This window comes from Ochotona curzoniae, unplaced genomic scaffold (genome assembly GCF_017591425.1).
Source record: "Ochotona curzoniae isolate NIBS_2020 unplaced genomic scaffold, NIBS_Ocur_1.0 contig_4612, whole genome shotgun sequence".
NCBI classification, from domain to species: domain Eukaryota; kingdom Metazoa; phylum Chordata; class Mammalia; order Lagomorpha; family Ochotonidae; genus Ochotona; species Ochotona curzoniae.
Genome location: NW_024466343.1, coordinates 7,540,269 through 7,562,181, shown reverse-complemented (window position 1 = coordinate 7,562,181; position 21,913 = coordinate 7,540,269). Strand labels below are relative to the sequence as shown.

The 21,913-nt window shown below is 41.7% G+C and overlaps 1 protein-coding gene across 1 annotated transcript in view; it reads right to left on the bottom strand.

Moving 5' to 3' along the window:
- The window catches only part of AK5 (adenylate kinase 5), a 236,446-nt gene extending 221,197 nt beyond the window's left edge, over window positions 1–15,249 (bottom strand). The window contains exons 1-3 of the mRNA XM_040987298.1: window positions 15,190–15,249; window positions 9,598–9,784; window positions 898–1,065 (exon numbers count right to left, since the gene is read on the bottom strand). Of these exons, the coding sequence (XP_040843232.1) occupies window positions 898–1,065; window positions 9,598–9,784; window positions 15,190–15,249 (415 nt within the window). The remainder of the gene's footprint in view (window positions 1–897; window positions 1,066–9,597; window positions 9,785–15,189) is intronic.
- Window positions 15,250–21,913: the final 6,664 nt, after the last annotated feature.

Genomic DNA, 21,913 nt, shown 5'->3' with positions numbered 1-21,913 from the left:
AATAATAGATAAAGAAATTGTGGAACATTTGCTTAATAGAATACAACTCAGCCATAAAAAGAACGAAATCTTACTGTTTTCAACAAAAGGGTCCCAACTAGAATTCATTACACTTATGAAATAAGCCAGTTCCAAAAGGGCAAATATCATGTGTTCTAAGACAAACAATATGCAAAGTACAATATATATGTATACATATATATTGTATATATGAATTTTACATGGGTGATTAATATACTGTGAAGTGATAGTTGGACTCCCAATGATAATTACAATAATTCCTTTACATTGTGATACTATGTTTTCTACCTTTTCCTAGATTTACTATGTCATGGTACATTTAAATATCAGAAAGTTAAACTGGTAAACATGAACTGAGTGACAATGCTTTCATGATAAGCATGGAGACAAATAGTGGAAGTGGAAAATGAGGAGATATGGGGGAGGGAGATGAATTCCTATGCTTATTAAACTGTATTGTGGAAAATAATAAAAGAATAATAGTAAACAAAAATTCAACTTGTTAAGTTAAAGCAGAACCTTCAGAAAACGTCTAATGGATTCAACTACATACAATAAATGTTCTTAAGTAAATAAGACAACAAGACAATGAATCTTGACAAAATTACTTTCTACTCAATGATGGAGAATTTTTCTAACATTGTAGTGGGAATCTCTATATGCAATTGGCATAAAATTATATAATTTAAAACAGTATATTTTACTGAAAATTAATCTAAAATGTTTTCGTTTTCTGTCATCTGCAGCTTTGTTTCTATTGTCTCTCATTATCCAACTGCTCTGGAAAATATAATACATAACAAATGTTATTTTTGAAAAGCAAATCTATAAGCAAGGTCAGCAACAGTATGAAAACTTTACATTCTGCCATCATACCTATAACAAGAATAATTTTTGGTCGAGGTCTAGCAGGATCAAAAACCTCATACTCCTCAATCAACTCTGCGGTCTCGGACAGATCCGTGTCACTTTCTATGGAGAATTGATGGATTGGAGGTAGCCGATCATAACGCCGATATGGAAAGTTAGAATTTTCAGGCATTACTGCAAAAGAATAAGATAACTTTGAAAAGGAAAAAGAGCACAGAATTCACTTTTCACACTTAAGTAATTGACAGAAGACATTTAAAAGTTAAACAAGTGTTTAAAAATTATTTGTTATTATTAGTTTTTCTGTCAACGGCCAGAATATCTCCAAGCAGTCTGCAAATTTTGTTAAAGGGCCAGACAGACAATATTTGGGCTTTGTGAGTCACGCAGCATCATGTCATGGAAAAGGGAAAACCATCATAGATATTAGATAACAACGGATATTCCTCTGTTCCAAGGAAGCATTTGTAAGATATTTATTGTAAGATTAACTTGGTTCTTGTGTCACAGTTTGTCATCCTAGGTTCTAGAGGAACCTACTCAAGCACAGGCCCACCTTTCTACCATTTTGGTAGACTGCTGGGCCTCTGCAAAGGTACTTGTATAGTACCAAAGTTTTGCAAACATATGCAGCTATCTGTGGACACTATTTTCATGAATCATGCATTCCATTCATATTACAAGCATAGATATGCAGCCTCTATGATGCAGGAACTCTAACGTGATCCTTTGAACTGGTTTGATGGCATACCGAACAAGCAAAGAGAGTACTGTACTAAGATAGACAAAAGATTGAAAGTAATTTCTACATTTGGAGTTTTTTCCAATATCATTTAATTTTACTTTCCCAGTATTTTCAAAATGCCCAATTAAAAATGTAACAATGGGAGCGGACATGTGGCACATCAGTTAGATCACTGCTTGGGAAATCTGTATCTTTTATCAGAATGAATGCTTCAGATCTGAGCTCCTCCGCTTCCAGTTTCAGGCTCCTGTTGACATGTACCCTGACAGGTAACAATAATGAAGTATTTGGGTCCTGTCACATATGTGGGAGAACCACATTGTATTTGAGTCCTATCATCTATGTGGGAGAAGCAAGACTGAGTTTCTGGCTCTTGCCTCAGTGGATGGAAAAATCTGTCTTTAATATTGCAAATAGAATGAAAAAAAATTTTTTTAACAGTTTAAAAAACAAACACATGTAAGTTTGTATTTACACTAGCAACAAATATTTTCCCCAATGTCAGACACATTTGTGTGTTTATGATTCAGTAGAAGAGTAAGATCTGAAGTCCTGTCTCTATTGCTTACAAATGAGAGTTTATATGTTTACACCTGACCAGTCCATGCACAATAGCCAGGAAAAGTGCTAAAATGAGCATATGTCATGGTAAGCCCCACAGTAATCTAGCAAATGGATAGACCATTGAAGCTGGAGTGCTGGTTTGAAAGGACTGCCAGAAGAAGCAGGACTAGACTTTTCAAAGGCAAGGAATGCTGTAAGAACATCTCAGAAGGTGGGAACTACACAAAGGCTCAGAGTTAGAAATACAAATGATATATTCAAAAGGGCCAGAGACACCACAGCAAGCCCAAATCAGGCTTAACCAATTACCAATATAAAACATAGCTTTCTCCTTCCTCACTTCTCTAGAAAACCCATATGGTATATTCTACTGCAGTCATTGTGTTCCTGACTGCATTTTTACTGCCTGATTTCATTGCTTAATTGCAAGCTCCTTGGGGGCAGGTATCATATCTATTCTTTCTTGGTAGCTTTATCTTCAGTCCCAAAGGAATGTCTGGCACATTAGAAATGCCCAATAAGTGGTTATTACATTGCCCAACTAACTCATTGACTGTCTTCATGTAAATAGAAAAGGGAAAAGTGGTGCTGATCTTGAAGCAAATAAGGGGAATGTAATTTTGAACATAAGGAGTAAAAGACAATAATGAAATGTTTCAGCAAAATACTATCACGAATGTGTGGATTTCTGGGACCAGAACTTTTGTTCACAGGAAATTGTTCAATGATATGCACATGGCAGGGAAAAGAATGCTCCTTTCATATTTAACACTTCACAAGACTGTCGATCCATGATTTAGCCTTGATTTTTCATAGATTAATTTGGTAAAATAATTCGGTTAGATGCTAAAAATGTTTTAGTTCATGCAATAACTTTTTGTGATAATTATGTTAGCATACTTACATCAATGTCTGAAAAAACGGCATAAATCACTCTATTTCTAGCAATAATCATGTTTTAAGTTACTAGGGAATTACAATTTGATTGAATTTAATAATCTACAAACTATAGCTAAAGCCAACAAAACACACATGTACAAAGCAGTGCATAAAAATAAAACATTGTTGGTCCTGGCACGATAGCATAGTGGTTAAAGTCCTTGTTTGGCATATGCCAGGATTCCATATGGGCACTGGTTCTAATCCCGGCAGCCCTGCTTCCCATCCAGCTCCCTGCTTGTGGCCCGGGAAAGCAGTTGAAGATAGCCAAAGCCTTGAGACCCTGTACCCACAGGAGACCCAGAATAGCTCCTGGCTTCAGAGTGGCACAGTACCAACCGTTGTGGCCACTTGGGGAGTAAATATCAGATGGAAGATCTTTTTCTCTGTCTCTCTTGGTCTCTGTATACCCACCTTTCCAATAAAAATAAATAAACCTTAAAAAAAAAAAAACACCATTGTTACTGTGGGCTAGATCATTGCATAATCTGTTTTTTTTTTAAAGATTTATTTTTATTATTTTTTTCATTGGAAAGGCGGATATACAGAGAGGAGGAGAGACAGAGAGGAAGATCTTCCGTCTGATGATTCACTCCCCAAGTGAGCGCAACGGGCCGATACTATGCCGATCCGAAGCCAGGAGCCTTTTCCGGGTCTCCCACACGGGTGCAGGGTCCCAAAGCTTTGGGCTGTCCTTGACTGCTTTCCCAGGCCACAGGCAGGGAGCTGGAAGGGAAGCGGGGCTGCTGGGATTAGAACCGGCGCCCATATGGGATCCCGGGCGTGCAAGGTGAGGACCTTTAACCACTTGCGCCACCGCGCCAGGCCCCATAATCTATTTTTTAGCATAGGTTCTAACTAGGGTACAGTGTGATCCAACATTCTTTGTTGGTTAAACTGCTCCTGTGTCTGTAAAACCATGGAGGTCTGCCATGCCAGGGCGTTGACAGTCGTAGCCACCGGTATAGCAGTCATTAGGGCTGCAGTGGCCACAATGGCAGCCATAACTATTGCCATCACAATGTCAGCGGTAACCCCAAAGTCGCGCTTTGGCCGCAAGAGGACTGACAGCTCCTCTTCTTTAAACGTCATTGGCCTGGGAAAATAGGTAGGCATTCGCATCACCACAGCCAGTGGGTACTTGGTTGCATTCCAACATTCTGAAAGAAAACAACCTGTTCCACAGGTAAGTGAATCCCCTACCTGACTAGCATTGATAACAAGAAACACAAATGGAGGAGGAGTGGGCCTAAAAAGAAAAGCAGTGCAATTATCCAAATTATTAACTAAATAAGGCAGCTGGGTAAAACCAGCAATTGAGCTATTCTGTCCCTGGGGGAAGAGGCCGTTGGTTATTGGCGCTTCTTAAGTCGTCTCCCAGGTGTTTCCACTGAGGCACATTAAGGAGGCCGTCTCCTAAGAACCACGGACTCACCTGTTCTATGGTCCTTAAAATGCACGAGCAGTGGCCGATTTAAGGGGAGTACCTTTTTTTTTTTTTTTTTAAGATTTATTTTTTTTATTATTTTTCATTGGAAAGGCGGATATACAGAGAGGAGAGACAGAGAGGAAGATCTTCCATCCGATGATTCACTCCCCAAGTGAGCGCGACGGGCCGATACTATGCCGATCCGAAGCCAGGAGCCTCTTCCGGGTCTCCCACACGGGTGCAGGGTCCCAAAGCCTTGGGCCGTCCTCGACTGCCTTCCCGGGCCACAGGCAGGGAGCTGGAAGGGAAGCAGGGCTGCCGGGATTAGAACCGGCGCCCATATGGGATCCCGGGCGTGCAAGGCGAGGACTTAACCACTTGCGCCACCGCGCCGGGCCCAGGGGAGTACCTTTAACAACCCCTCTAATGGCTCCTCCATACAGGCACACGAAACCTCAAACCCCATCTGAAGGAATAAGACGGAGCGCAATCCTGCCGCCTCTCAGAAACAAAAACCACTGCTTCTTAGGGCTGAAAGGTGCCGCTGAGGGCTGTATCACCGCCTCTTTGGGCTGAAACCCGCCTCTTACGGCGAGTGCACTTACCGCCTCTTAGGGCGAAAATAAATAACTTTTAAACTTACTCTATACTCTTACACCAGCGCTGGCTGGGAAATCCCCGTAAGGGCCACCAGTTGTCGCCGACCTGCAGCAACACTAAGTAACTAGGCACACTCGAGGCTCTGGAGAAACAGGAACCGGAACCGGAACATTTATTGCCGAAAGTGGGCTGCTTATATACCGCTCTCCACCAATCACCTCTCCCCATAGGTCCACTCAGCGCTACCTGATAGGCCAGTAGCAATGGCATCAGTCTAACACTGTGACTTCCTGTTTGCCTACTGGTGAGGCCAACCCCGCCTCCTGGGCCTGGGCCAGCCGCCTTTCATAGCCTCGAGGTGGCTGCTGCACACTGCTTCCCACCATTCTTATCACCATAGAACATGGAAAGGTGGGCCGGCGCAACAACATAGTGGTTAAGGTCCTCGCCTTGCACGCCCAGGATCCCATATGGGCGCCGGTTCTATCCCAGCAGCCCCGCTTCCCTTCCAGCTCCCTGCCTGTGGCCCGGGAAAGCAGTCGAGGACGGCCCAAAGCTTTGGGACCCTGCACCCGTGTGGGAGACCCAGAAGAGGCTCCTGGCTTCTGATTGGCGCAGTACCGGTGGTTGCACTTACTTGGGGAGTGAATCATCGGAGGGAAGATCTTCCTCTCTGTCTTTCCTCTCTGTATATCTGCCTTTCCAATAAAAATAAAATAAATCCTTACAAGAAAAAAAAAAAAAAGAACACGGAAAGGCTCTGTCTGATTAATGAAAAAGTCTATAGAATATTAAATCTACGTTTTTCAATCCTGGTTTAGCTTACCCTAATTGATTAAGAATTCCTAACTGGGGCCCAGCGCGGTGGCGCAAGTGGTTAAGGTCCTCACCTTGCACGCCCAGGATCCCATATGGGCGCCGGCTCTATCCCGGCAGCCCTGCTTCCCTTCCAGCTCCCTGCCTGTGGCCTGGGAAAGCAGTCGAGGACGGCCCAAAGCTTTGGGACCCTGCACCCGTGTGGGAGACCCAGAAGAGTCTCCTGGCTTCGGACCGGCATAGCATTGGCTGTTTTGCTCACTTGGGGAGTGAATCATCGGATGGAAGGTCTTCCTCTCTGTCTCTCCTCTCTGTATATCCGCCTTTCCAATTAAAAAAATAATAATAATAAATAATAATAAAAATAAATCTTAAAAAAGAAAGAATTCCTAACTGGTAATTTGTGGACCCAACAAAGTCTCATAAATGTGTTTGGTTCACCTTGACATTTTCCCAAAGTTGTACTTCTTAGCTTTTGGACAATGGTTGTTCACTATAGTTCTGCCCTGTGATTTGGTCACAGGCCTCACAATTCTCTATTACACACTTTGCCTACCAACAGTCTGTATAATCAAGTTAAATAACATTATCAATCAGAAACATAAACATTTCATTTTGTTGCAGATTTACATTTTACCTTTGATTTGAGAGCAATTTTTCTTTGTAAGGTTTATTTTATTTTTATTGGAAAGGTAGATGTACAGAGAAAAGGAGATACAAAGAGAAAGATGTTCTGTCCCCTGGTTCACTCTCAAAATGGCCACAATGGCTAGAGTTGAGCCGATTTGAAGCCGGGAGCCAGGAGCCTCCTCTGGGTCTCCCATGTGGGTGCAGGGTATCAAGCTTCGGGCCCATCCTCCGCTGCTTTCCCTGGCCATATGCAGGGAGCCGGATGGGAAGTGGAGCAGTCGGGACCCTGGCAGATGAAAACCTAGGATTTAGACCTTAGGCCATCGTGCCAGGCCCGGGAGTTTTTCAACTAGGCTAATGTCGTAATCCCTTAAATTTAATTTTAAATATACAGTAGTATCTTGGACATTATCTGATAACATCTGAGGTTTATTTAGTGTTTTAAGTTAAAGAAAATTTCCCATGTTGTTTGTCATCTGATGTCACATATACTTAGCTTTGGCCATAGTCTAACAATATGATGATAACACCCCAGAAAGTAAGGGAGCCATTTGGAGAAGGTAAATGAACTCATGAATCCTGGTGCAAACAGCGTTTTGTTCACCAAAACAGAAATGTACTAAGGGGTGGTGTCAACAGCAATAACTGACAAAAGGTATGCTAGTGACTCCAGAGTTGTGTAGTCTAAGCTGTGCCCACGTGCTTTGAACTGGAGACTGGAGCTTTAATTCTGTTCATGTGCTCTTCTGTGGACCTTACACTCTTCCCAGTGGCCCAGAAATCTCATTCATTTACAGAGAGTGAACTTCTGAACCCAGGCCTCTGATTTGTTATGAACCAGTTCTACAAGTAGACCAGCAGAAAGGAGTAAAACTATTTACAGAAGGTGGATGGCAGTGAGAAACCTTGTGTGGTAACAAGATCAAGTGCTCCCCAAGACTCAGGACACAGACCATATTGTCTGTTAGTCCCATTAAATGTTTTCTAATTATCTCTGCTATCAGGCCTGCTACATTTGAAAATTCTTGAAGCTAGTTATCTTAGCTGCTTCTCAGATCCACTGCAATATTCAGTTGGGTGTTATATCTTCTCTGGCAAAACGGAATCACAGGTCACTTCCTACTGGCTCCTGTACATCCTGAGGATTCTTCCTTTCTGGAGGTGTTGCTAAGGAAATGCTGGTTTCTTCCTTCCCTCTTCTGCTTGTGTTTTCTTTCTTTCCTGCCTTCCTTTTTTTTTTTCTTTTTAAAGATTTATTTATTTTTATTGGAAAGGCAGATTTCACTGAGAGAGAAGGAGAGACAGAGAGAGAGGTCTCCCATCCACTGATTCACTCCCCAGATAGCCGCAATGGCTGGAGCTGAGCCGCTCTTAAGCCAGGACCTTTACTGGGTCTCTCACATGTCCAAGACTTTGGATTATCCCCTGCTGCTTTCCCAGGCACATTAGCAGAGAGTTATATAAAAAATGAAGCAGCCGGCACAGAAACTGGTGGTTATATGGGATGTTAGCACTGCAGGTACAGAAGTAGCCTCCGTCTATACTACTGCATTAGCCGCTGTTTAGATTTATTAACTTACTTGAAAGGCAGAACTAGAGAAGACCACACACTCACACACACACACACACAGAGAAGAGGTCTTCCTTGTGCTCATTTACTCTCCAAAAGGCCACTGCAATCAGGGTGACATGGGCCTGAAACTTCAAGTGTATCTCCCATGTGAGTGGTGGGAGCCCAAACACTTGGGACATCTTCCACTGCTTTCCCAGGCACACTGGCAGGGAGTTGGATCAGAAGTGGTACAGCCAGACTCCAACTGGCTCTCTGACATGGGATGCAGGCATTGAAGGTCGTGGCTTAACCCAATGGATTACAACACAGGCCGTTTTACACTATGACTTTTTCTCACATTGGATTCAAATAATGACAAGCTAAAATTTGTTTCATCCTAAAAGTTATTGTAAATACAGTTATCTCTACCTTAAATTCTGTCAGTACTGTCAAAACTTTTTGTGGCACAGTTTTTGAAAAGTGGTTTATATTTTGATTATATAATCTTTCTGGCCACAAGAAAATAATTCAGGTTTGTGTGTGTTATGGTGAGAGAGTGAAAGATTTGTCACAATAGTGGGAGCTACGCCTGGCCCAAGCTAGGAGCCAGGAGCTCCACCAAGTTCTTCAATGTGGATACAGGACTGCAAGGACTTGAGTCATCTTCTGCTATTCTCCCAGGCACATTAACATTGACTTGGATCAGAAGGAAAGCAGCCAGAACACAAACTGGAGCCCATGTGTGGTGCTGGCTTCAAGGTGGCATCTATCCCCATAGACCACCACGCCAGCCTTGTCATGCTAATTTGGAAAACACATCTTGCTTTTTCAAACAGTTCAGAATACCATGAAGTTTCTCTAAGAAACTACATCTCTTAGATGCAAATCATTTCTAAAATTTAAACAAATTTACTTCTTTTATAGTACCCAGATGCATAATCTAATACACTGCATTCAGTAGCTGTTTAATAAATCTTTATTGAATTAACTAGCAAAAATTTTAAGAGTGCATTTACACATTAATATAAACTATGGAGTTGGAAAACATTAATAAGCCAAATCTCTTTCAGTGAATAAAAAGTGTGAGACTATCTTGCAATAACTTCATTCTATTTATTAATTTTGAAAATGTATTCACAGTTTTTAAAATTCTTGGTTTGTTAATGTAATTCATTTTACAAAATAATCAAGTTAGCAATGTAAAATTTCATCAAGCCTTCATGGAGCTGCTGGACAACGGTATGTCATTTTGTTTGACATGGAAGTGATTAGAATTAGTTGCAAAGAGAGATTAATTGTGTTCCAGGCACTCACATCCTTCCAGGCATTTATAAGTTCAATAAATAAAATCACTGCCTATGGTCTACATGGCATATTTTAAAGAGAATTGCTGTAACTGTGCAAGGATGTGTTATTCTACATGTACATTACCATTTCGCAGAAAGGATCTCCGAGACTGTCCTCCATTAAGTGGAGGTAAGGTCTTCTTTTCCTGGCTGACAAATGTATCCCATTTCACCTTGTCACAGCCACCCAGTTCCTTCACTTTCTGTAAACAACTTTCCAAGTATTCCACTGGGTCTTCAGGCTTGGAACACATCAGTCCATTCAAAAGGCTCTGAAATACAATAAAGTATGTTTTTAAACTACTTTTGCTAGAGCAGTGCTGAGTCCCATGTTGGAATTCTAGATTGTTTTTGCCCTTTGAATTCGTGCTTTCACAAGCAATTAAAGTTGGAATTATGAACTGATGGAGTAATTAAGAAAAATTCTTGACTAGTTTCACTTAGCATTCTCTACTTAGGCAATTCTGGCAACTGTGTAATTTAAAATAAAAGAGATCTATCAAGTGAGATGATTGTAGCAATGGAAAACGTAGCCAGACATTATTTACCTCATTTTTTACCCAACCTTAAAGTCTCCAGGGCTCCAGGCCAGTGCTGGGGGCCAACATGTTAACCCACCTCCTGCAATGTCAACATCCCATAAGGGTCCTGCTTGGCTGTTCCACTTCAGATTTGACCCCTGTGGCCATTTGGGGAGTGAACCAGCAGATGGATAATCTCTCTATCTCTCTGTAATTTTGATTTCAAATAAATAAATATTTTAAAAATAAACATTTTTAGCCTCAAGTTCTTATGTAAAATGGGGGTATGAGGAGACAGTGTTCTGGTATTATAGGTTGAACCACTGCCTAAAATGAGGGCATCCCAAAAGCTGCCATTTCAAGTCCTGGCTGCTTCACGTCTGATCTAGCTTCCTGTTAATGTGCCTGAAAAAGCAGTAGAAGATGCTCCAAGTGCACCTACAGGGGAGACTCAGAAAAAGCTCCTGGCTCCTGGTTTTGGCCTGGACTAGCACAGACTGTTGTGGCCATTTGGGGAGGGGGGTCGTGAATCAGCAGATGGAACATCTCTCTCTCTTCCTCTTTCTCTCTCTCTCTGTAACTCTGCCTTTCAAATAAATAAAACAAATCTTTAATAAAGTAGGACCTGGTGGGGAGCAAAATAGTTCAGTTGGCTCCATGTACAAATTCTGATATTCCATATGGGCACCAGTTCATATCCTGGCTGCTCCACTTCCCATCCAGCTCCCTGTATATGGCCTGGGAAAGCAGTAAAAGAATGGCCCAAAGCCATGGTATCCTGCACCTGCATGGGAGACACAGAGGAGGCTCCTGGCTTTGGACCAGCTCAGCTCCGGGTATTGTGACCATCTTGTGAATGAACCGGTGGGTGGGAGATCTTTGTCCCTCCATCTCTCTGAAAATCTGCTTTTCCAGTAAAAATAAATCTTTATCTTTTTCAAAAATAATACTTACATCATAGGCCTTATTAAAAATTAAAAAGTGCAGTATTGGAGGGAAGGTGTGTGGCACAGAGGTTAAGTTACTGCTTGGGATGCCAGGTTCCCATATCTGAGTGTCTGGGCTCAAGTCTAACCCTTCCCTGAGTAGGGCAGAAGCAGGACCTCAAGAGGCAGCAGATGTTGGCTCAGTTTGGTCTTTACCACACGCGGGGGAGATCAAGATGGAATTTTCTAGGCTCCTACTTTTGCTAGGCTCAGCCCTGGCTACTGCAAGCACTTGGGGATAATCAGCAGCGGCAAATTTATGTCTGTTTATCTGCATTTCAAACAAAATTTAAAAATGCATTTTAAACATTTTACAAAGTTTAGTATTTGTACAGTGCATATTAAATGCTTGGTGACACATGATAAATATGTAATAACCCATTATATCTTTAGCTGCCATTATTTTTGCCAGGAAGCCTCCAGGAAACCTCTGGGTGGCCTCTGGGTTCGTCTTCAGTGTCCCCATGGTATCCGCACATAACACACTTGTCATTTCTGCTCTCCACACTGGGTTATGCTTTGGTCTGTTCTAAACTAGTTGCTCTTCCACAATGAACAGGTCTCAGCTATTTTGCAGTCCCCAGTACATGACCATTTTCCTGGCAGATGGCAGGTGCATGTCAGATTATTTTCTGAAAAGGGAGAAAATTCCTCAAAACTCAAGTCTAAGTGATATATACAGCAAGTGAAGTCTGAACTTCAAAAATGTTTTGAAAGTAGTCGGTAACCCATTGCTCACTGAGATTAAACAGGAATAAAAAGGCAGCCTTCTGCTATTACTTTTCTGTTCATAGTGTCCAATGCGTCACATGTACCAGTTTCTAAAACTGCTACAATCTGGAAATATTGACTCATGGGAACTCGATGAGGTGTAAAATATTTTCCTTCATAGTACTTCATGGTAGAAAACATGCAGTTTTTTCATTATCAATAAATGTCTATTAATGCATAAGGATACGATTCATACCATTTGCAAGGCAAACATATTTCTTGAGTGCAACAGTTCATTTTCAAATTAGTCTTGTGCAATTTGTTTCAAATTGCAAGCCATTCTTACTAGGCACATTTGTTTCCCGAAATCCTAAACAGAGTATATTGGAATATGCAATTCTATCAGATAAGGTCAATGACAGAGTGTGTGGAAAAAACTGAAATGGGCCTCTACGTTCAATGTGCGTCAAGATCTGTGCTAAACACACAGACACACACTGTAATTCACCCTCTCTTACACTCTAAGCAATTTTACAGCAATGTATAAATATCTCTGTGCCTTGTGCTATCTTACCCAAGGTACTCTCAGACTTATGTGGCATTTTCATTTCTATTTCCATTTGATAAATTAAATTATGACTAAGATGTTGGAGACTTGCTCAGGATTACTTACCAGAAACTACTAGGCCCAGGATTGCAAGTGCCTGATTCAATAATCCACATAGTTTTCTTTGCACATCTTAGACAAATATTATATGATGTAAAAGAAATGATCAGATTCTCAGTGTATTAGCCAACTACAATATGAATTAGTCAAAACATGATATTTTATAATTTTTTAAAAATTCACACTATTGCCTAAAAAGCTGAGCAAACTCAACAAAGGTTCAGCTTTCATAAATTAAACTGACCCTAAAGAACATGGGTTTTAACAGGGGATGAGTTTAAATTTCTTTTTCTAATAACCAATCACTATCAAGAATTGAAAACCATGATTAGACACTATTATTCATTCTCCTAGTTAATTCTCTGAGAATTTGAATCATGTAACAACTTCCTATTGTATTCAAATTAATCACCAAATTTCTGATTTAGGAACCAAGATTGATGTATTACACCACAAAGTTGAACTAGACTTCGGAACTCATAGACACAATAACTTATGACAACCTTTTCAAGAAAAGAACTGTTAGACCAAAAATGAAAATATATTTCTAACACAAACTTGTCAGAGACACCCCAAATCACCTTTAACTAATAAATCAGGAAGCGATCAGTTAGTTGTAGGTATTGTCTGACAATATGTAGATTCAATAATCTGTCACGTGATTCGTAATGGTGTCTAATATTCACGGTTATTCAACCCAACTGATGCACTTTATAGACCCACAGTATGATGGTATTGTTACAGAAAGTCCAATTCAGGATTCTGAAATATTTGATCTTGCTGCCTGGCTTTTTGCGTGCAGCACTGCCAGGTTGGGCACTCCTCCTGCACTGTGCATTCCACAAATCCATCTTCCTGGGAGATGAGAGGATTCAGAGGGTCAGAGGATTCCACAGACAGATGGAGTCTCCTTCCATCTTCCCACTGACCAGGGCTGAGTAGAAGTACACCACCCACCACTCCACCCAGTTAGGTTGATTTTGCTTTCTGAAATGCACACTATCTTAAAAGGGACTGTTTGTATGCAGAAAAGGCTACTGAGAAGTCTTCATTTGTTTGCACATATAGGGTAGGTTCTCCAGAAAAAAAATCTCAAAATCCCCCGGGGTTATCTGTCACCTAATAGGAAAACCAGTACCCACACTTACAAAGAAAAAAGAAGTACTATCCAGCAGTATTTCACAATCAGACAGCTCTCCGACATTTGTTTCTAATTACGCTTTTAGAAGTGCATCAGTGAAATTGATCTCAGTGGTAAGCTTTATGATGAAATCTTCAGCTCCTCTTTTCCATGTTCAGTTATTGAAAATACTTCAGGAAGAAACAAACCTGAGCAAGTTTCTCACATACTCTTAAGACCTGTTCTTAGGTAAAAACTGCCTGGTTATTTGCATGCAGGAGTAACACACCTGCTAGATTGAGCTTCACATCCCAGGCCTGCGCTAGGGGGGATGGTCTACCCAGAAATGCAGACTGACAGAAGAACAGAGACAGTACTGATGGCACCCTAGTGCAAGACTCTTCTGGGTAACTGGGTCCAAATTATTCTTCCAAGTGGTGTTTCAACGCTTCTTTCAATAAAAACAAATTTGTCAAACAAGAAAAAAAAAACTATCCACAGTCAGTATATTATTTCCCTCAAATGGAGGCCAGGTTTGCACTGAGTAGGTTTCCGCTACGAAGCTTGGCTTGCTTCCATTTTCTTTCTTTCTTTCCTTCTTTCCTTCTTTCTTTCTTTCTTTCTTTCTTTCTTTCTTTCTTTCTTTCTTTCTTTCTTTCTTTCTTTCTTTCTCTCTCTCTCTCTCTTTCTTTCTTTCTTTCTTTCTTTCTTTCTTTCTTTCTTTCTTTCTTTCTTTCTTTCTTTCTCTTTCTCTTTCTCTCTTTCTCTTTCTTTCTTCTCTTTCTCTCTTCTTTTTTCCCCTAGAAAAAGCACTTGGGATTCTGGGATATTGTAAATTTAAACATGAAGAGAAGGAAAAGAAGCCAAACAGAAGAGAAGGCTGGGGCTGAAACTGATCAGAGCTCCTTTCATTCACCCCTCAAGGGACCTCTCTCACATTCTCAAAGTGCTGCCCCGCGGGTGCAGACGGCGCAGTGGTCCGAGAACAGAGCAACAGGAGTCAGGCTTGGCTCCTCCCGGATCTACCACCAGGTGGGCTGGGGAGCGCCTGCAAAGGCGGCCCTCTCGCGACCGAAAACGTGCTCAGGAGTTCATTCACTGACAGCTCCAGGCAGCGCCAAGCACCAGTCACCCGGAGGCAGCACGGCACTGGACGGCTTGGAATTTGTTTTCTGCATCTTCATCTCTCTCCCCCAAGCAAGCTGCTCCCGGGGAAGATGCTGTAACCTCCACTGCCCTGGGCCCTGTAGTGCTCCCCACCTTCAGCTTAGAGAAAAGCTAGGGCTCCGGACCCTTTGATTTCCATCCAATCCTCTGTCGCTGCTGGGCGACAGTGACCCCACATGGCCTAGCTTTCGCTCTCCCCACCCTTACCACACACACCCCCACCCCCCTTCGAGAGCGCAGCCTGGCCGCTACCTGCAGCCCACTCCGGGTATCCGTATCCGAGTAGTGAAATGGAGAGAGCTTGATTCCACAGCCTGAAGATTGAAACTTGGGGCGCAAGATGGGGCTCCTGAGCCAGCCATCTGTAGGGTCCCCGGCAAGCCTCCGGAAAGGCGACCAACCCCGGGCGAGCGCGCCCCTGCAAGCCCTTCATTTCCGCGCCCGGTGCTGGGAAGGTGGCATTGGGCGCAACTGCCTCGTCCCTCAGTTGGCCCTGGCCACCTACCTCGAAAAGCTGAGGGATTTCCCTCCGGGCCAGATACTCCTTGGCGTCGTTGGTGTTCATGGTGTGCAGCGCGTGCTTCGGGGTGCAGGCGGGAAGGCGGCGGGGCCACGGCGACCCTGGCTGGGACCACGGCTGGCAGGGTGCGCGCCTTGCACGGATGCAGACCGGGTTCTCAGGCACCAACACTCGCACGCTCTGCTCTGTCCGCGCTCCCGCAGCCCTGGTTTCAGTGCCAGTCTCCGCGCCCGAGCTGCGGGATCCGAGCTGGGGGCGCCCTGGCTTCCTTGCCTGGTTCCCAGGCTGCGCGGCCGCCAGAGGAGGGGCGGAAGAAGCGGAGGAGGGAGGACGCGCGGCAGGAGCGAGGCACCAGCGCGCCCGCCCGTCGCCTCGCTGGTTCAGCACGCCGCGCCTTTCCACGCCGGGTCTGCGGTTTGGCCAGTCACGCTGCGCGGGCGGGACTGCTGGACCCGCAACGGGTGCGGGGGTGGGGACGGGCGCGTGGCGGGGCCGGGGGCCGGCTCTCACACCCCTCGGACCAGCTGAGATCACTCCTGGAGTCCGGCGGTGACCAGTGCGCGCGGGACCAGTTGACTCAGACAATAAACAGGTCTGGGGTCTCGGAACCTGTGACCTCTGTGCTTCTCAGGACCTCACACACACGTGTACACACACACACACACACACACACACACACACACACACACACACACACACCCCCACACACACACACCCACACACACCCCCCTCTAGACCCCTAAGGAGATTCCAGCGTTAACGGTGGTGGTGGTGGTGCAGAGGACCCAATACAGAATTCATCAGTCATTCCTAACGTTTCCTATCCATTGTAATAAAGGAAATGGGGAGGGAAATAAGGGGATTTGTAGTGTGGGAATTCTCTCCCTCAAGACAATTTTTAGATTTCGGGTATTTCCATTCTTTACAAAGTTTTGCTAGGTGTTTTTGAGTGTTTCACTCTGCCAGTGTCATAAATCTCTAGTGCGTCAGTATAAGACCTCCATCTGAGTCTGAAATCTTGGTTACCAAAGGGATTAGTAAGTAAGTAGTCAACTAGTTAGCTGTTTCCATGGAGAGGGATGGGAAGGCAGAGGGCAGAGCAGTGGAGATTGGTTCTGTTGGCAGGGGCAGGAGTGAGCTTCTTAATGAGACCAGAGGAGTGCAGCAGCCGGTGAATTTCAGACCATGGGAACACCCTCAACTCCATCTGTGTGAGTCTGTATGGTATGGGTGGACACACCAAGGCACAGCAGTAATGAGTGGTCTCTGCAGGACACACTGTCAAGGTGCACCCACCCTCTTCTTGGTCCCTGAGATGATTCATTTCCCCCGTTATGATGTCTTTTCATTGCTTGCTTGAGAAGTGGTCCAAACCCAGGAGAATATGATCTGTAAGGACAGCATAGCCGCACACTGTGTATGATAAAAAGATGCTTTCTTGAACATTGGCACTCAGGGGCTGTGGATGGAGTGTAGGAATACTACAGTTTTGCAACAATCTGACACAGACCCTTCTTTTCTAGCTTTTCTTTGGAGATCTTCTGGTGTCACACAAGCCATTGCCTCTCAAGCCTTAACTCTACCTGCAACTTTGTTTTAAACCCGAGAGAAGGAACTCAAGAATCAGCTGAGTTGGGTAAAGTAAATGTTTGGTGACCTAAGCTGAAATTATGTGTCACATGACAGCCTTTAATGAGATAGGTGTTTCCATTCCCAGGACATTTATTTCTGCCCTCAGAATTATGCCGCATCAGAAAGTCCCAGCTACTAGCATTTCTGAATCTTATTTAAGAGCAGGCTGGGGCAGTACTGGGAGCATTCTTTGGGCACGATGGCTTATCCCAAGAGCAGGTACAGTGGAGGTGAAGTGCATAAGGGCTGAAGGCTACTTGCTGCCAGATTTTTTTTTTCCCAAAGTCATCCTTTAAAGACAAGGATCTGCCAAAGTAGCTCACACTTGTGCCTTCCTGGTGCAAGAGGGAATGGATGCATGATTCTAAGGACACTTCAGTAGATTCCAGGAGGTGATATAGCTTGCTTGTGAAAAGAGAATGGGTAAGAAGGACTGCAGACTGCATTGCACTAAAAATTGCAGGTAGTCTGAAAAGTGTAGCAGCTGGAGACATAACAAGTTTCAAGCAATCTTAGGCACTGGCAGTGCTTCTTGGTGTGTCCTTAGGAGGAGAGAAACATGTGGAAGATGTGAGATGTTCTTAACTTCTTTTGTAAGGGGAATTGTGGTCCCATTGAGGCGAGCTATGTACTTCAAAGCTACCAGGAAAACGAAACACCTTCTTGTTGCAGGAAAGTAGGCTTGGCAAGAAATTAAACATTTGGGTTCTTAGGCTTTTGCACTTTGTTTACTTGGGGATGCATTTCTGGAATTTCTAACAAACCAAGGTGATTGCTGAATGTCTGTTTGTGTTCCTTAAATATTATCACACCATGACTTTCCCACAGTGCAGTCAAATAAAATCAAAGTGGATTGCAGGTGTAAATGCTTAAACAGAGCTTGCTTCCTCTTATTTATTACATTGAATTGTATGTACAGCTGAAACATGTTACAATTTTTCAAAATGGATTAATTTGGAAAACATAATGATCTAGACCACTAGAAAAGAATGAACTATTTGCTGATCACACTTTGAATCATGTGCTGGATCCTGAGATATGACAGTTAATAGGACAGACATTGAATTGGAGAATAAGTGTTAGAAAAAGTGGAGACTGACAGTAAGTGAATAAAAATGCAGAAACAGCTTCAGGTAACAGGCAGTAAAAATACAAAAAGGGCAAGAGCAAGAACATATCAGATAGTGATAAATGTGATGATGCAACTGTTCATGCTGTTGATTTGAAGCAAAGAGGGCAGAGGATCCAAATTCGGCCCACGGAAGTGGGAGGGGGATAACAGCTGGGATGATGACTAGGACTTCCTGAGGCCCAGATGACCTCAAGGGGGAGGCTTTTCATGGGAATGTTTCCCTGAGTCATCCGAGGGAGACCTCACTGCTGACACACAGGCTGAATCTCAGCAAAGGACCGTGCTTGCTCTGCCCTATTAGTCAAATGTCTATGAGTAGGTAGCATTTGTCCCATTCACACAAAGCAGACTTAAAGCACTTGGTACCCAGAACAGCACTCCCCAGATTGTAGACGTAGCTGGAGCCTAAACACATACCCTCATCTACTCTTCACTAATAATTACGCCATCTATAATCCAAGTGCAGTCAAGTTAGCTATAGGAAGTGTGTAATGTACTTTCGTTGCAATTCTTTGTCTCAGATGGGGTCTAATACGGATAGTCTAACAGGCTTGGTCTAATAGGATTTAATAGGATAAGGCCTGGTCTGGTTGACAGTAATAATGCAAGGACAGCTGTGGTCATGAAACAAGGTAAGTGTTGATGGAAGTTTGAGTTAGACATTGCAATAAGTACATAAAGATACAGTACTAGCTATTTATACATACATATTTAATTTTTGAAACAATGTTAGATATGTATTGTTCTCATTATGTAAGTAACTGAGCCAAAGCCTCATTTCAAGCTTTGCATTGATAGTACCGACTCAGTTGTGATATTGTACCATACAACCCCTATAAGTCATCATCCCTTAGAACTTAATCATCACTGTGCCTTTTACATTTACAAAGACCCACATTTTTCCATTTTACTGTTAAGACTTTTCTAAGGTGCCTTTCATCTTTCCTTTATTTCTTTTTTTAAAGCAGATGTTGTTTGTGTATCTGGGCAACAGCCCCAGGATGTTATCTAAAACACATAACAAGACACATACAGCAACAAATTTGTCTTATATTTTCAAATTGATCAAAGCCTTTTTTTTGTTTGAAATTAATGCTTGGTTCAAGAGGTTGTACAAGCAAAAAAATTCTCATTTATTGAATTGTTCAATGTTGACTTTCTCTCATCAGTAGAAAAAACAATCTTTCTCTCCTAATGGTTTTGCTTCCTTCACTCATTGATAACCTACTGGGTCATTTGTATCTTTTTCACACTGTGGGAATTTGAAAATACTTTGCCTAGAACTATAGTAAATACACGAGGCATCCCTTCCTATGTTTTTGTATATAACCCTGAATATTATGCCTGAAGTTTGCAGGGAATTTTTAAAGAAGATATTTCTGGGCTTTTACTTTTTTGGTAGATATAGAATGAGCACACAAGTGCATTAATTTGTAAAATTTGAGGTGTTTAACACAATTATTCAAAGAATTCCCCTGTGTACTGTTTCTTTGCCTTACACTGGCCAAGTAGTTCAACCGGACACAAAGAATCTGGATCTCAAAGACCATCAGGAATTCTAGTTTAAGATAAGAGATTCACACTTTTTACAAACCATCATAACGGATTAGGAAAATTACACATCATATGATTTTTTTTTTTTGCAAAAAGGAACACTGAATTGGAAAATGCATAGGAATAGCTACATATTAATTAAAACATTGATTATTCAATCATTTATTAAATAACATTTTATGTTTCAGATCATTTTTTGAGTTTGGAATATAAAGGACAAACCTCAGTGGATTCACTATTAAGGGCCGATGTACTTGTAATAATTAAGCACAGATAAATGTCACATTTCAATAGTAGTATAAATGCATATTCACAGAGGAAGTGTGTTATGGTGGGGACACAAGGGTGTGTGACTCCCATAGACATGTTTATGATTAAAAAAAACTGAAATTCTTACAAATAGACATTCAACCCTTTTCAAAAACTACCTTTTAACTTCTTCTCCTTCAGATATATGGCTTCTCATAAATTTTGTAATTACTGTAATTATGCACTTTTCTATATAGTTCTATATAGTTATTTTTAATAGCATTGCAGGAATTGAAAAGTTGATGTATTGATTTGAAAGGCAGAGTCATGATACACATGCAGGAACAGAAAGAGATCTTCCATCACTGCTTCACTTCATACATGGCTCCCACAGCTACAGCTGGACCAAGACAAAGCCAGGACCCAGAATTTCTCCCACAGAGGTGGCAGGAGACCAAGCACTGAGGCCGTCATCCAGCACTCTCCAGGAGTGTTAGAAGGAATTGTATGAGAAGCAGAGAACCCTGGACTCAGACAGGCACTCTGACATGGGAAGTCCCGACAGTGGCTTCATCTATTGTGCTGCAAAACTCACCTGTACTAAGATGCTTTGATATAACAACAACCTTTTCCTGCTATGGTTAACACATCTTAGTACTTCTACTGATATACTGCTATAATCTATGCTCGTGGGGAGAGCTCTGTGCATATTTCTTTCACATTCTTAATTATCCCTTAAGATAAATTTCTAAAAGTAGAATTGCTTAAAATAGATAGTGTATTTTGTGGTTTTTGATTTGTCATAGTTTTCTGAGGGGTCTTGCCCGTTTATAGTGGCTCAGGTAGTATTTTTAGTACATGAGAGTTCCAATTTTACTAACTTCACCCCACTTCATAAGGAGTCTTTTATATTCTTAATTCTAACTTATCAGGTAAAAATTATATATAAAATTGTATCCTACCTTAGTTTTCCTCACCCTTGCTAAATCCTGCTTTCTGACATTTCCCTTATAATGTGAGTTCCTTTCTCATGGTTCCTTTTCCTCTTTTTCCTTTATTTTTTTCTGTTGTTCTGTCATGATCATATTTTATTTATGATTAGTATAGCATGTTTTATATTATTGTCATAGAAAAATTACTTGCAAAACTGCCCCTTTGTTGTCTATCAGCATTTTTTGGAAATAATTTATGTTTGTATGGCAGTGTCCAATATAGCAACCAACACATTGTGGGCCTTGATGCTCAAACAGGTTAGCATATTGTTTCATTTGCCACAATAGATAGATTGATTTTTTTCCTTCTGGATGCATAGAAAAATGTGAAACTGAGTTTCAGATCAGAAAAGAGTGATTAAAACAAATACACAATAATCAATTCCATATGAGTTTCAGACCTAAATGTAATGGGAATAAAGGCTTTGGAAGAAAACAGAGGAAAATATGCTTATGCCTATGGCACGGGTGATGATTTGTTCAATGGGGTAGTAATGATGTCAATGAAAGAGTGAATGATAAATGAAAAAAAATGAATGAATGATAAACAACAATTGGAGTAAGAACATCTCCCAAAAAGACAAATCAAGGAAAATAAAAGCCTGCCCATTTTATAAGAAAAAACTCATTCAATTTGTGATATATGCAATAAAGTTCTTGACTATGTAAAGAACTTTCAAAGACAATCCCATAGAAAAATGTACAAAAGCCTTAAGCAGATACTTTACAGAAGATGACATGAAAATCCAAAATCTGGTGAGCAGTAAATATGTGGAAGATAATAGCTTTCATAGTCACAAGAAAATAAAATTAATATAATATTTTGTAGCTACCATAATTATTTAAAAAATGAGACAATTCTTATGTTCATCATTGTTAGAGAGGCTATGGAGCTGGCACAAGTCACAGACACTGCTGAGAAATATAACAACCACTCTGGGAAAGTGGAAATAATTATTAAATAATACTTATTATGTAAGTATTAATAAATAATACTTACATGTATGCATCAATGATAAATATTAGAACCTACATAGAAGCACTATTTGGAGTAGTCCCAAACCAGAAACTCTCTCACTGTTCCCCAACAGAATATACAAATAAGTTATGTTGCAGTCACATCATAGAATATCATAGACAATGTGAATCA